The sequence below is a fragment of the Myotis myotis genome, unplaced genomic scaffold (genome assembly GCF_014108235.1).
Source record: "Myotis myotis isolate mMyoMyo1 unplaced genomic scaffold, mMyoMyo1.p scaffold_m19_p_2, whole genome shotgun sequence".
Taxonomy (NCBI): Eukaryota; Metazoa; Chordata; class Mammalia; order Chiroptera; family Vespertilionidae; genus Myotis; species Myotis myotis.
Genome location: NW_023416324.1, coordinates 102,693,561 through 102,705,865, shown reverse-complemented (window position 1 = coordinate 102,705,865; position 12,305 = coordinate 102,693,561). Strand labels below are relative to the sequence as shown.

At 35.5% G+C, this 12,305-nt stretch overlaps 1 protein-coding gene and 1 pseudogene across 5 annotated transcripts in view; both read left to right on the top strand.

Annotated features, from left to right (window-relative positions):
* ATR (ATR serine/threonine kinase) overlaps positions 1-12,305 on the top strand; it is a 191,703-nt gene that overhangs the window by 25,975 nt on the left and 153,423 nt on the right. For all 5 annotated transcript variants that reach the window (XM_036352984.1, XM_036352983.1, XM_036352982.1 and 2 more), the window contains exons 2-6: positions 4,354-4,445; positions 5,698-5,847; positions 7,937-8,814; positions 10,181-10,353; positions 11,135-11,326. In XM_036352984.1, the coding sequence (XP_036208877.1) occupies positions 4,354-4,445; positions 5,698-5,847; positions 7,937-8,814; positions 10,181-10,353; positions 11,135-11,326 (1,485 nt within the window). The remainder of the gene's footprint in view (positions 1-4,353; positions 4,446-5,697; positions 5,848-7,936; positions 8,815-10,180; positions 10,354-11,134; positions 11,327-12,305) is intronic.
* LOC118677874 lies at positions 9,856-9,954 on the top strand (annotated as a pseudogene).

Genomic DNA, 12,305 nt, shown 5'->3' with positions numbered 1-12,305 from the left:
ACATGGCTGTTTTTTGATGCTGGCTGATATTGCCAGGCCATGTCACATTAAACGACTTCCCTTCATGGTGACTACTATTATAGTCAGATTTGGTATTTTAACAACAATCTTTAGATTACCCTGTAAATATTAGTGGAAGAGATTTTAAAATTTAAAAATTTCTTTTTATTAAATTTAGAATTGTATTTGTAAAGAGTATCCCCTTCGGCTTAATTGCATATACAGAGGGATTATGGGAAGCCGTCAATAATTTAGAAAACTTTACTAGGATTAAATTGTTTTCTTTTTTAAATTAATTAATTAATTAATTATTTTTTTATTGTTTTATTGCTTAAAGTATTACAAGGAGTATTACATATGTCTCCTTTTTTTCCCCCCGCCCTTGACAATCCCCTGGCCTCCCCTACCCCCCAGTGTCTTATGTCCATTGGTTATGCTTATATGCATGCATACAAGTCCTTCGGTTGATCTCTTACCCCTCCCCTCCTGCCTCCCAACCCTCCCCAGCCTTCCTGCTGTAGTTTGAAAGTTTGTTCGAGGCAGCTCTGCCTCTGTATCTATGTTTGTTCATAAGTTTATAATGGTCTTTATTATCCAGAAATGAGTGAGATCATGTGGTATTTTTCCCTCATTGACTGGCTTATTTCACTTAGCATAATGCTCTCCAGTTCCATCCATGCTGTTGCAAATGGTAAGAGTTCCTTCTTTTTTACAGCAGCATAGTATTCCATTGTGTAGATGTACCAAAGTTTTCTAATCCACTCATCTACAGATGGGCACTTAGGCTGTTTCCAGATCTTAGCTATGGTGAATTGTGCTGCTATGAACATAGGGGTGCATATATAGGATTAAATTGTTTATAGAAATATTGGCTTCTCATATACCTTAATTTATATGAGACCTTGATTATATTTTAAAAAGCTAATTTATTAAGTAATTTCAGTAGGCATTTTTATTAAAAAAGCAAAGCAAGTAAATTTAGTAAACTTATAAGTCTGATTCACAAGGTACAGATGTCGCCCCACCTCCAGCCTAATTAAAATGCAGGTGGCTAGGGGCTTTTGTTTGCTTTATTCCGTCTTAAAATCCTGCTTTTGGATTTTAAGAAATATTTTGTTACTTTATTTTGCCCTCCTTAGAGGCCATAACCTTCATAACATTTAAGATATATGTATATAAGTAAAATATATGTGTTAATTTTTATTTGTTTAAGCTTTCCACATGATTTCAAGTATACTAGATTGGCTAAATTTAAAAATATTTCCTTTAATAAGAGAGCAAACCTTTGAAAACATTTCAGGGCCCTTGAAATGCTCCAAAATTACTCCTCAGTTATATCTTTGAAATTTAACTTGGAAAGACTATCATATACATACGTATATATGTATTATTTAAAGATTATGTACTTTTTACAATTATCTTAAAAGATATTAATTAAATTTAAACTGGTTTTTGTATTAAAAATTTTGGTTGGGATCACAGAATTAATTCTTCTTTTTTAATTAGACCAATAAGCAACATATTTTGAATTCCTAATTTTTTCAGAGAAAATATAAGATTTTATTTTCTCAAAAATAAATTTCTATACTTTAGGCAGTTAGTTACCACAGTTATATAATTTCTCTCAATTTAATTTGAACCTTAAAATTTTAGAGCTTATAAATTTTTTGCTGGTAAGTTAAATGTTTAGCATTTCTTTAGATTAATAACACCCTATATTCTTAAGAAATAATTTAAAAAAATAAAAGATATAATGAATTAATAGCTTCAATTTTGTCCTCTAGATTCATGAGGTAAATTTAGATTAATATTTTAGCATTTTGTCATTTCAAAATACCTGATTTAATTTAGGGAACTTCCAAGGTCTTGAGCTGCCAGTGATTGGAAACAGACAGGTAGCTATTCAAATGCAAATTAGTTACACTCTTTCTACTGGAAATGTTTCCAGGCCCAAGGAGGGGAAGCCTTCTTAACAAAGGGCGTAGTCAGTTTTTACCTGGGCTACTTAGGTTTTTATAATTAGTATATTTTTTATCTATGTTTCAACAATTTTCAGATTCTAGAGTCAATTATAATTATTTTAAGGCATTTTCTTTGGCAAATTTTGTAACAGAGACAATTTACTGATTTTTTTGGTGGCTTTAAGATTAACTTTTGTACACGGTTTATTAGCATTACATATTTTTATTATGGAAATACCAATCTTGTTGCTAGAACCAGCCTGTATCTTTTCCTGAGTCAAATCCGCCATCTTTCTGAGGAAAAAACTGTGTATGTTCCCCCATGTCCCATGTGGTTCAGGGTTCAGGATCTGGAGGAGGGGCCGCACACAAATGAAAGAAACATGAGACGGGATAATTTGGAAATATTGGTGGGCCAGGCAGGCAAGTCCAACTCAAGGGGAAGGACTTCCCCTGGTGCCCAGGCCTCGCCAGCCTTTTATTCAACTTTGGATACACATAAAGCCCTTAGTCAGGCAGGCAATAGCAGTAGCAGACAGACTATCTTAAAGGTCAGTAAATATTAGAAGGATTTACTCTGAGAATATTTGGTCAGGAAATAGCTTGAGCCCCCATTGTGAGGACAGTCGGTGCATAACTCTGGCCCTTGCCATGGGTTCAAGGTTCACCAGTGTTCTGGGATCCTTGTTTGTACTTCTCTGCTAGTGAAGACAATGGGCGGCCTCCCGCATCTCCCCCATTTCTTTTCCTTAGTAATTCTTGAAAAGTGAGAACAAAAATGAGACAGGCAATAGTGCTTATGCTGAGAGCCAAATGAATCAGTCTGTAGTAAGTTTCTTTCTGGACCAACAGTTCTTTGAGTCCCAATTTCAATGTCCAACAGTTCCTTATGTGTATTTGCCAGCAATGATATGCTAGTTCTGGATGGTGGGCAAACAGTGGCAATGCAGGTCTGACCATCTCTGGTTTGTTCCTGGGCAACCTGCAGCGACGCACAGCTGCTGACTGCTAGTATGGCAAGGCGTCTTCACCATCTCCATCTCTGGACTCTTAGGGTCAGTTTGCATATTACCCTTTTACTATATAGGATAGAGGCCTGGTGCACGGGTGGGGGCCGACTGGTTTGCCCTGAAGGGTGTCCCGGATCAGGGTGGGGGTCCCGCTGGGGTGCTTGGCCAGCCTGGGTGAGGGGCTGAGGGCCTTTTTCAGGCTGGCCACACCCCCTCCAGGGTGGGGGTCCCCATTGGGGTGCCTGGCCAGCCTGGGTGAGTGGCTGATGGCTGTTTGCAGGCTGGCCACAGTCCCTTCATGGTGGGGGGGGGGGGGTCCTGCTTTGGTGCCTGGCCAGCTTGGGTGAGGGGCTGATGGCTGTTTGCAGGCTGGCCAAGCCCCCCAGTGGGGACCCTCACCCTATGGGGGTGTGGCCAGCCTGGGTGAGGGGCTGAGGGTCGTTTTCAGGCTTCCCACAGCCCCTTCAGGGTGAGGGTGTCCCGCTGGGGTGCCTGGCCAGCCTGGTGAGGGGCTGATGGCTGTTTTCAGGCTGGCCATGCCCTCTGGTGACCCAAGCTCCCAGCCTCTCCTTTTTTTTCTGGGATTTATTTATCTTCTATAATTGAAACTTTGTAGCCTTGAGTGGAGCTGAAGTGGGTCAGGGAAGCGGGTCAGGGCAGGCGGGAAGCTTGGCTTCCTCCATCGCCGGGAGCAACCCAATCCTCCTGCTCACTCCAGCTTGGTGGCCACTGCCATCTTAGTTGGGTTAATTTGCATACTCACTCCTGATTGGCTGGTGGGCATGGCTTAAGCATAGCAGAGGGACAGTTAATTTGCATGTTTCTCTTTTATTATATAGGATTTGCAGGTCATGCAAAATTATAAACTTAAAAATTAGCCTGGTATATTTATCAGGTCAAACACATATGTAATTTTAATGATCTAGTGGCCACATTTTAAAAAGTAAGGAAGTAAATGAAATTATTTTATTTAACTCAGTAATATATCTAGATAACATTCAATAATTAACATAAAATTATCAATGAGATTTTATACTATCTTTTGTACCATACATTCAAAATCCAATGTGTATTTTATATTTATAGTGCATCTCAATTTGGACTAACCACATTTCCAGTGCTGAATTCCTACTACATGTGACTACTGGCTACTATATTGGGCAGGGAAATTTAGGTTTTGCAAATTAGATGCCTGTGGTGTCATTTAGCATGTTCTTTTTTTCCTTGTTAAGTTAGATTTTCCTTTCATTTTTAAACAGAAGAATATTGTGAATGTCAACATTAAAATTAAACAAATTTGATAAGTTCAACTTTAGAGAATTTTTTACAAGTGAAATTGAGACTCCATTTAATGGTTTAAAAACTTTTTATTTGTATTTTAGTGCCAGTGCAGAGGAATATAATACAGTTGTGCAGAAGCCAAGACAAATTCTATGTCAGTTTATTGACAGAATACTCACAGATGTAAATGTTGGTAAGAAATAACTATTTCTTTTATAAACTTTACAAATTGTTTTCTTTTCCATATATACAATGTTTTGCAAGCATTTTTCTCCATGTAGTTTTATGGAATTAGTATTTATGATAGTTAACTATTTTCAAGCAAGTTATTTACAGTATTTGTTATATAATATCAATTAGGCTCTTAAAAGAAATCTGGTTTCCTATTTGTTATCTATATTTTCTGTTGCTTACAGTGAGTTCTTTGATATAAGATATTAGTATAGATAAAAAATATTTGGTCAGTTCCGATTATGTGGACTTCTTTTAGCTAGGTCTTGTGCCAGTGGTTGAAAAACAGCAAATGCCATAAAAACTGGTAACTTTGTAAGTTGTTGAATCAACTCCTGTTTGTTTTTTCTATCTCGGGCAATCTAAAAGACAAATTACAGCCCAGCCAGTGTTTCAGCATCAACCTTAGAAACAAGATTCACTGGTTCCATTCCTGGCCACAACACATGCATGGATTTGGGGTTCCATCGCCAGTAGGGGGCATGCAGGAGGCAGTTTCTTTCTCATTGATATTTCTATCTCTCTATTCTTTTCCTTTCCTCTCTCTCCAAAAATCAATAAAAACATTAAAAAAAAAAAGACAACTTAGAAACTCGGCAAGAATGGTGTCATATCTGATATATCTATTAAAATTACATTGAAGGGGTAATATAGAGTGCCATTTGGCTCATGGTTTATAAATTTAATTCCGAATTTGGCACAGATTTTATGGTTTGTGATAGTTATTTACCCTTTTTTCAATCAGTAAAATTATTTGCTGAAAAATAACAAAAAAACTACTGAATATTTGCAAGATATGTTTAAACCGCTAGTCCACCCCCCTTGTGCTTTACTAACTCTTCACCATCCAGGAATCAAGATGCCTTCACAGCATCTTCCCACACACTTGTTTTCTTTATGCTGTATTACTGTAATTAAATATTATATTACAATTATTAGTTTATTTGTGTCACCTGAAGATGATTTTTTTTTATCTTCAGATTTTAGCACAGTGCCAGGCGTATATTATGGGCCTGTAGTACATATTTGATGAATGGATGTATAATAGATAAATGAGCATGGTTATTAAACATTCAAAATTAGGTAGGATTGTAATGGTTAGCCCCATCAATTTACCATGAGCACTATAATTATGGTCACCAAAGTTTAGTTTTTTAACAAAATACTGTTGTTTAACTTGTCACAACTCTTTAAAATGAATCTTGTATTTTTAGTTGCTCTAGAGCTTGTAAAGAAAACTGACTCTCAGCCAACCTCTGTGATGTTGCTTGATTTCATCCAGCATATCATGAAGTCCTCCCCTCTTATGTTTGTAAATGTGAATGGAAGCCATGAGCAAAATGAGGCCAAAGGCTGTTGTATTGGTAAGTCTTGCTATTTGTACATTCATTTGCAATTGGTTTTTTGAAAGCTACCTTCTTCTCTCTGAAATATAATATATATATATTGATAGATATATTTTAGTCACATTTGTTATAAATTGAGGAAGTAAAATGGTAATGGTTAATTTTATTTTCTGCATCCTTATTGTTTTAATTTTTTATAAACTAGATACCCACAATGGAACAGAAGTAATTAAATTTGTTTATTTGCTATTGAATACTTTAGCTGTTTTCTTTTTTTCTGGTTTTGGTAATCTCTTTCTTCTAGATTAGGTATTAGTAAACAATAGCCTAATCTAGAAGATTAGGCTGCCTGTTTTTATAAAGAGTAAGCGCTATTTATTGTAACACAGCCATGCTCATTCATTTACTTATTGTTTGTAACTACTAAAAAGACAACATTGAGAACCCTGAGTAGTTCACTTGGAGACCACATGGCCCTTAAACCTATCTGGTTCTTTAAGAATGACTTTGGACCCTGTCCAGGTGGCTCGGTTGGGTAGAGCTTCATCCCATATACCAAAAGGTTGTGAGTTCGATTCCTGGTTAGGGCACACACCTAGATTGGGGTTTCAATCCCCGGTTAGGGTGCATACAGGGGTAGGATGAGATGGGGTGAGATACGGTGGGATGGGGTGGGTTGGGGGGGGGCAGCTGATGAGTGTTTCTCTCTCACATTGATGATTCTCTTTCTCCCTTCCTTTCTCTCTCTCTAAAATCAATAAAAAACATATCCTAGGTTGAGGATTTTAAAAAAAAAAAAACCCAAAAGAATAAGCTTGCTGAATTTTTGTTTTTCTCAATCCCTTCACCTTTTTTACCCAGCCTCGAAATCACAAAAAAACAAAAAAAACCCCCCAAAATCCTCATTGACAGACAACATTATGGTGATTACCAGAGGGAAAGGGAGGTGGTGTGCGTTAGAAGAGGCTATAGGGGGGATAAATGGTGATGGAAGGAGACTTGACTTTGGGTGGTGAACTAATATATAATGATGTATTACAGGATTGTACACCTGAAATCTATATACTTTTATTAACCAATGTCATCCCAATAAATTCAATAAAAAATGAATTTGCTGACACCTGTTCTAGATGTTGAAATTTTTTCTAGACTTTATCCTTATTTTCTCCACTACTTGTCCTTTTATTGGCTTGCTCCTAAAGAGATGTAAAGCAAACATCTCTTATTTTTATGTACTATGCACAGTATTTTAAATATTTTTGCTTGAATCTCAAGACTCAACTTTATAGCACGTCCTCCAAAAAGCCTTTCTGACCACTATTCCTGATTGCCTGGCTTAGGACTGGTTTAGTTGCTCCTTCTTAATGATTTCTTAATACAGAGTGTTCTGCATTTCTTCTATCGTAGTGGTTTTTAAATTATATTATAAATACCTGTATTTCTGTATTCTTTGCCACACTGTTTTTTAAATCATAGATCATGATCCATAATAGTTTTGGTTATGAAGATAAAATATAATAGACTAGAAACATAGTACACTGCATATAATAAGAATAAATACTGTTTCATGAAACTTTTGTTTCATACATTTAAATATGCCTATGTGTACTGGGTCATAATATAAAGTGTATCTCAGCTTTAGTCAAAAAGTTTCAGAAACTATATTATAGGATTTATGAGGACAGGACTAGGACTGATTTGTTCTTGTGCACTTGGGACAAAGTTGCCACTCAATAAATACTTGTTGAAGGGGTATTAATAACTATAACTGCTATTTATTGAGCATTTATTTAACTTCAGGCACTATGCTGAGAATTTCACATGCATTATCTTACTTGGTCCTCACAGTAACACGTAAAGTAGATGTCATTATTCCCTTTTCATAGATGAAGTTAGAGATTCAGATAAATTGAAAGTTCACACAGCTAGTAAGTAGAAAGCTAGGACCTTGTCTGTTTGACATCAAAATTGGTATTCTAAATTATTATATTTCCATTGTATAGAGAATGTTTTAGACTATTTTGTTAGTGAAGTTTGTACTTTAAAAATAAACTATCAGGCATTTAATTTAATTAGTAAATATCTTTTTTGTTTGTTTATTTCAAAGACTTTAGTAATTGGATCATAAGAAGACTTCTGCGGATTGCAGCAACTCCATCCTGTCATATGTTACACAAGAAAATCTGTGAAGTCATCTGTTCATTATTGTTTCTTTTTAAAACCAAGAGTCCTACTATTTTTGGAGTACTGACAAAGGAATTATTACATCTTTTTGAAGACTTGATTTACCTCCACAGAAGAAATGCAATGGGACACTTTGTGGAATGGCCAGTGGTACTTAGCCGATTTTTAAGTCAATTAGATGAACATGTGGGATATTTACAATCAGCTCCTTTAAAGTTTACGAACATGCAAAATTTAGAATTTATTGAAGTCACTTTATTAACAGTTCTTATTCGTATTATTGCAATTGTGTTTTTTAGAAGACAAGAACTCTTACTTTGGCGGATAGGATGTGTTCTGCTGGAGTATGGTAGTCCAAAAATTAAATCCTTGTCAATTAGCCTTTTAACTGAACTCTTTGAGCTTGGAGGACTTCCAGCACAACTGGCTAGCACTTTTTTCAGTTCATTTTTGGAATTATTAAAACACCTTGTAGAAATGGATGCTGACCAGTTGAAACTCTATGAAGATCCATTATCAAAGCTGATAAAGACACTATTCCCCTTTGAAGCAGAAGCTTATAGAAATATTGAACCTGTCTATTTAAATATGCTGCTGGAAAAACTCTGTGTCATGTTTGAAAATGGTGTGCTTATGTGGCTTAAGTCTGATTTGCTAAAAGGAGCTTTTTGCCATTTACTGCAATATTTCCTTAAATATGTGCCTGCTGGGTATGAGTCTGCTTTACAAGTTAGGAAGGTTTATGTGAAAAATATTTGCAGAGCTCTCGTAGATGTGCTTGGAATTCAGGTAGATGCAGAGGTAAGTAATTTTAAAGGTTACTTGTTAGGTATGTATTTTTTTTTTTATAATTTGTATATGCATATATGCAGGATAAAATAATGAGGAAATATAATTTTTTTTCTTTTGTTAATCTTCACCTGAGGATATTTTTTTCCCCATTGATTTTTAGAGAGTGGAAGGGAGGGGAGAGATAGAAACATCGATGTGAGAGAGCGACATCGATTGGTTGCCTCCCACCTGAGCCCTGACCAGGGCTGGGGATCTAGCCTATAATTGAGGTACAAGGTACATGTCCTTCAGTCTGAGGGCCGACGCTCTGTCCACTGAGCCAAACTGGTTAGGGCAAAAATACAAATTTTTAATAATGTACATTTAGAATGAAATGATTTTCATGATCTACTTTGGCTTCCTATAATAGATTTTTACTTTGATTTTAGAAGAATTTGTTCACTTACTTGGTAACAAACCTCCAAAGTCAAATGTTTTTTTAAAAAATATGTTTTTATTGATTTCAAAAAGAGGAAGGGAGAGGGAGAGATAGAAACATCAATGATGAGAGAGAATCATTGATCAGCTGCCCCCTGCATACCTCCTATTGGGGATTGATTCCTGAAACCTGGGCACGGGAATTAAACTGTGACCTCCTGGTTCATGGGTTTATGCTCAACCACTGTGCCACTGGCTGGGCCAAATTCAGCTGTTTTAAAGTAGAATTTGTGAAGTGTATGCATGTTTGTTGCATTATTAATTAAAAGGGGGCCAGTGAACAACTTATTACATAAACTTTGAGCAGTAACAGATTTTATCTAATCAATAACTTAGAAAACCTGTGGGTGCATAGTACTAGTCATGCTAAATTATCCCTCTTTTCCTGTTTGGACTATGGGAGATAGGCAGTATAATGAAATAGATATGCAGTAACTTAATTAAATGACTTTCTGGATTTGTAGTATGAAAGAAGTTAGTAGTTCCCTTATAGAAATTTTTTTTGTGGCATTTTGATAGAGAGATCAAAAAGGTATAGGAGGATTTGTCATGCCTTTTAAGACTATAGAATGAGTGCTTGCTTCGGCAGCACATATACTAAAATTGGATACAGAGAAAATTAGTATGGCCCCTGCGCAAGGATGACAAATTTGTGAAGCGTTCCATATTAAAAAAAAAAAAAAAAAAAGACTATAGAAACATAGTTATAGATAAAGAACTACTGATATATATAGACTGTGAATAATAGATTAACTTAGGTCTTTGTTTTGCCTGATGAGACTCCAAAAATAGTTTACCTTATTAGAAAACTTATAACCAATACCTAATGCATATTTGCTGTCTATGAATATAAACATTTTCTAAGAGATAATTTTTGAAGTTCTTTTTGCTTCCACAGTATTTGTTGGGCCCACTTTATGCAGCCTTAAAAATGGAAAGTATGGAAATTATTGAGGAAGTTCAAATTCAACAGGAAAATCTCAGCAGTAATAGTGATGGAATATCACCTAAAAGGCGTCGACTCAGCTCATCTCTGAACTCTTCTAAAAGAGCAACAAAACAGACTGAGGAGTATGACCTTCATTCATTTTTTATTTAGTCATTTAGTAAAACTTTATTTACTCTTAAAAATTGCCTTCAGTTAGTGCTTCAACTTAAATACACAAAGAACATTGTTTCTTTCTAAAGGTAGTCAAAGGAATGCTTAAAATATTTTAATAGTGTTAGTATGAAAATTTCATGGCTGAGTATGGTTATTTAAAATATTTTTAAGTCTTACCTGCCTATTTAGTTTAACTTTTTAATATATGAAAAGTATCTGAGACTATACATCTAATAGCAATTTTAAAAAATGTGAACAAATAATTCTTTTTGTCTTGTGGCAAAGAATTCCTGTATTTCAAACAGCCCTGGAAATTGTTCTGAATCTTTTATTTATTTATTTTTTAAATTTATCTTTATTGTTGTATTACAGATGTCCTTTTTTTTACTCCCATTAATCCCCCTCCTCCCCACTTCCATCCCCTCCCCAGGCCTTTACCCCACTATTGTCTGTGTCCATGGGTTATGCATATATGCGTATAAGTTCTTTCATTGATCTCTTCCCTTCTCTTGCCCCTGCCCTCCCCCCCTTCCCTCTGAGGATCCTCAGTCTGTTCCATGCTTCCATGTCTCTGGATCTATTTGTTTGTCAGTTTATTTTGTTCATTAGATTCCACATATAAGTGAGTGTTTTAAATTTTAGGATACATTTCAGTAGTTGACATTGCATGTTATCTTTTGTTTTACATATTTTTCATATTTGAACCAAATTTACATTAAATATGAATATATTCTGTGGTTATAATTACAGAATCAATCATGTGGATATGAACAAAAAGAGCATATTATGGAGTGCACTGAAACAGAAAGCTGAATCCCTTCAGACCCTCCTTGACTGCAGTAGTCTAAAGAATCCTGTTACTGAGACGTTAGAAGGAATTGCTGTTGTCTTACAACTGACTGCTCTGTGTACTGTTTATTGTTCTCCTCAAAACATGGACTGGTAAAGCAACTTGTATTTTCTGGGTGGGTTTCCTGTAATAAATTTGAATTTATTAGGAGACCTCATTCAATTGATTTGTGTGACCTGAAAACACAAGCTTTTCAGTGAAGTAGAAATTTGTTTTTTATTGAGTACTTGCTAAATGCGAAGTACTGTGATAAGTACTATTTATAACTTATTTAATTTTTACAATTCTGTGAGGTAAATGCTATTATTAAGGGTTGGTGAAATTGAAGCTTTTTTTTTGTTTGAAGTCTAACTTTCCTGGGCATACATGTTTAGAAAGTAGCAGAATACATTTTTATGCAACTCAAAAGCCACTGTTCTTTTAGTCAAACATTAAGTTAAAAGAACATTTGCCTTTGATAGTAAGAGTAGGAATTTAGAACTCCTCAGAGGTATATTTTCAGTTCAGTATTTTTAATATAGGTTAATTATTCTACCAGAAGAAATAATAAGCTAGCTGTCTCTCTGAGATTTAGTCTTTTTTTCAGTTGCACATTGTTAATTTTTTACATTATCATTTGTTCTGTATATCCTGATTTAATCTTTTTTTTCCAATTACAGTTTATATTCTGTATTAGTTTTGGATGGACAGCATAGTAGCTAGAAAATCATGTACTTTACAGAATGGGTCTCTCTGATAACATAGTTATTATGATATTACAGTGGGGCCTTGACTTACGAGTGTCCTAATGAGTTTTTCGAGATACGAGCCGTCTCTCAGCTGATTTTTTTGCTTTGAGTTGCAAGCTAAAATTCGGGTTATGAGCCAGCTTCAGATCCCCACCGCTAGTTGGCGCAGCGAACGTCACAGTGAATGCCACAACATCAGCCCAGCATCACGTGTCTCACTCGTTCACTTTAAGATTTGACATACGAGTAATTTGAGTTACGAGCTCTGTCACGGAACGAATTAAACTCGTAAGCCAAGGCCCCACTGTATTGCTTATATTCCCTATGCAGTAATCTACATCAC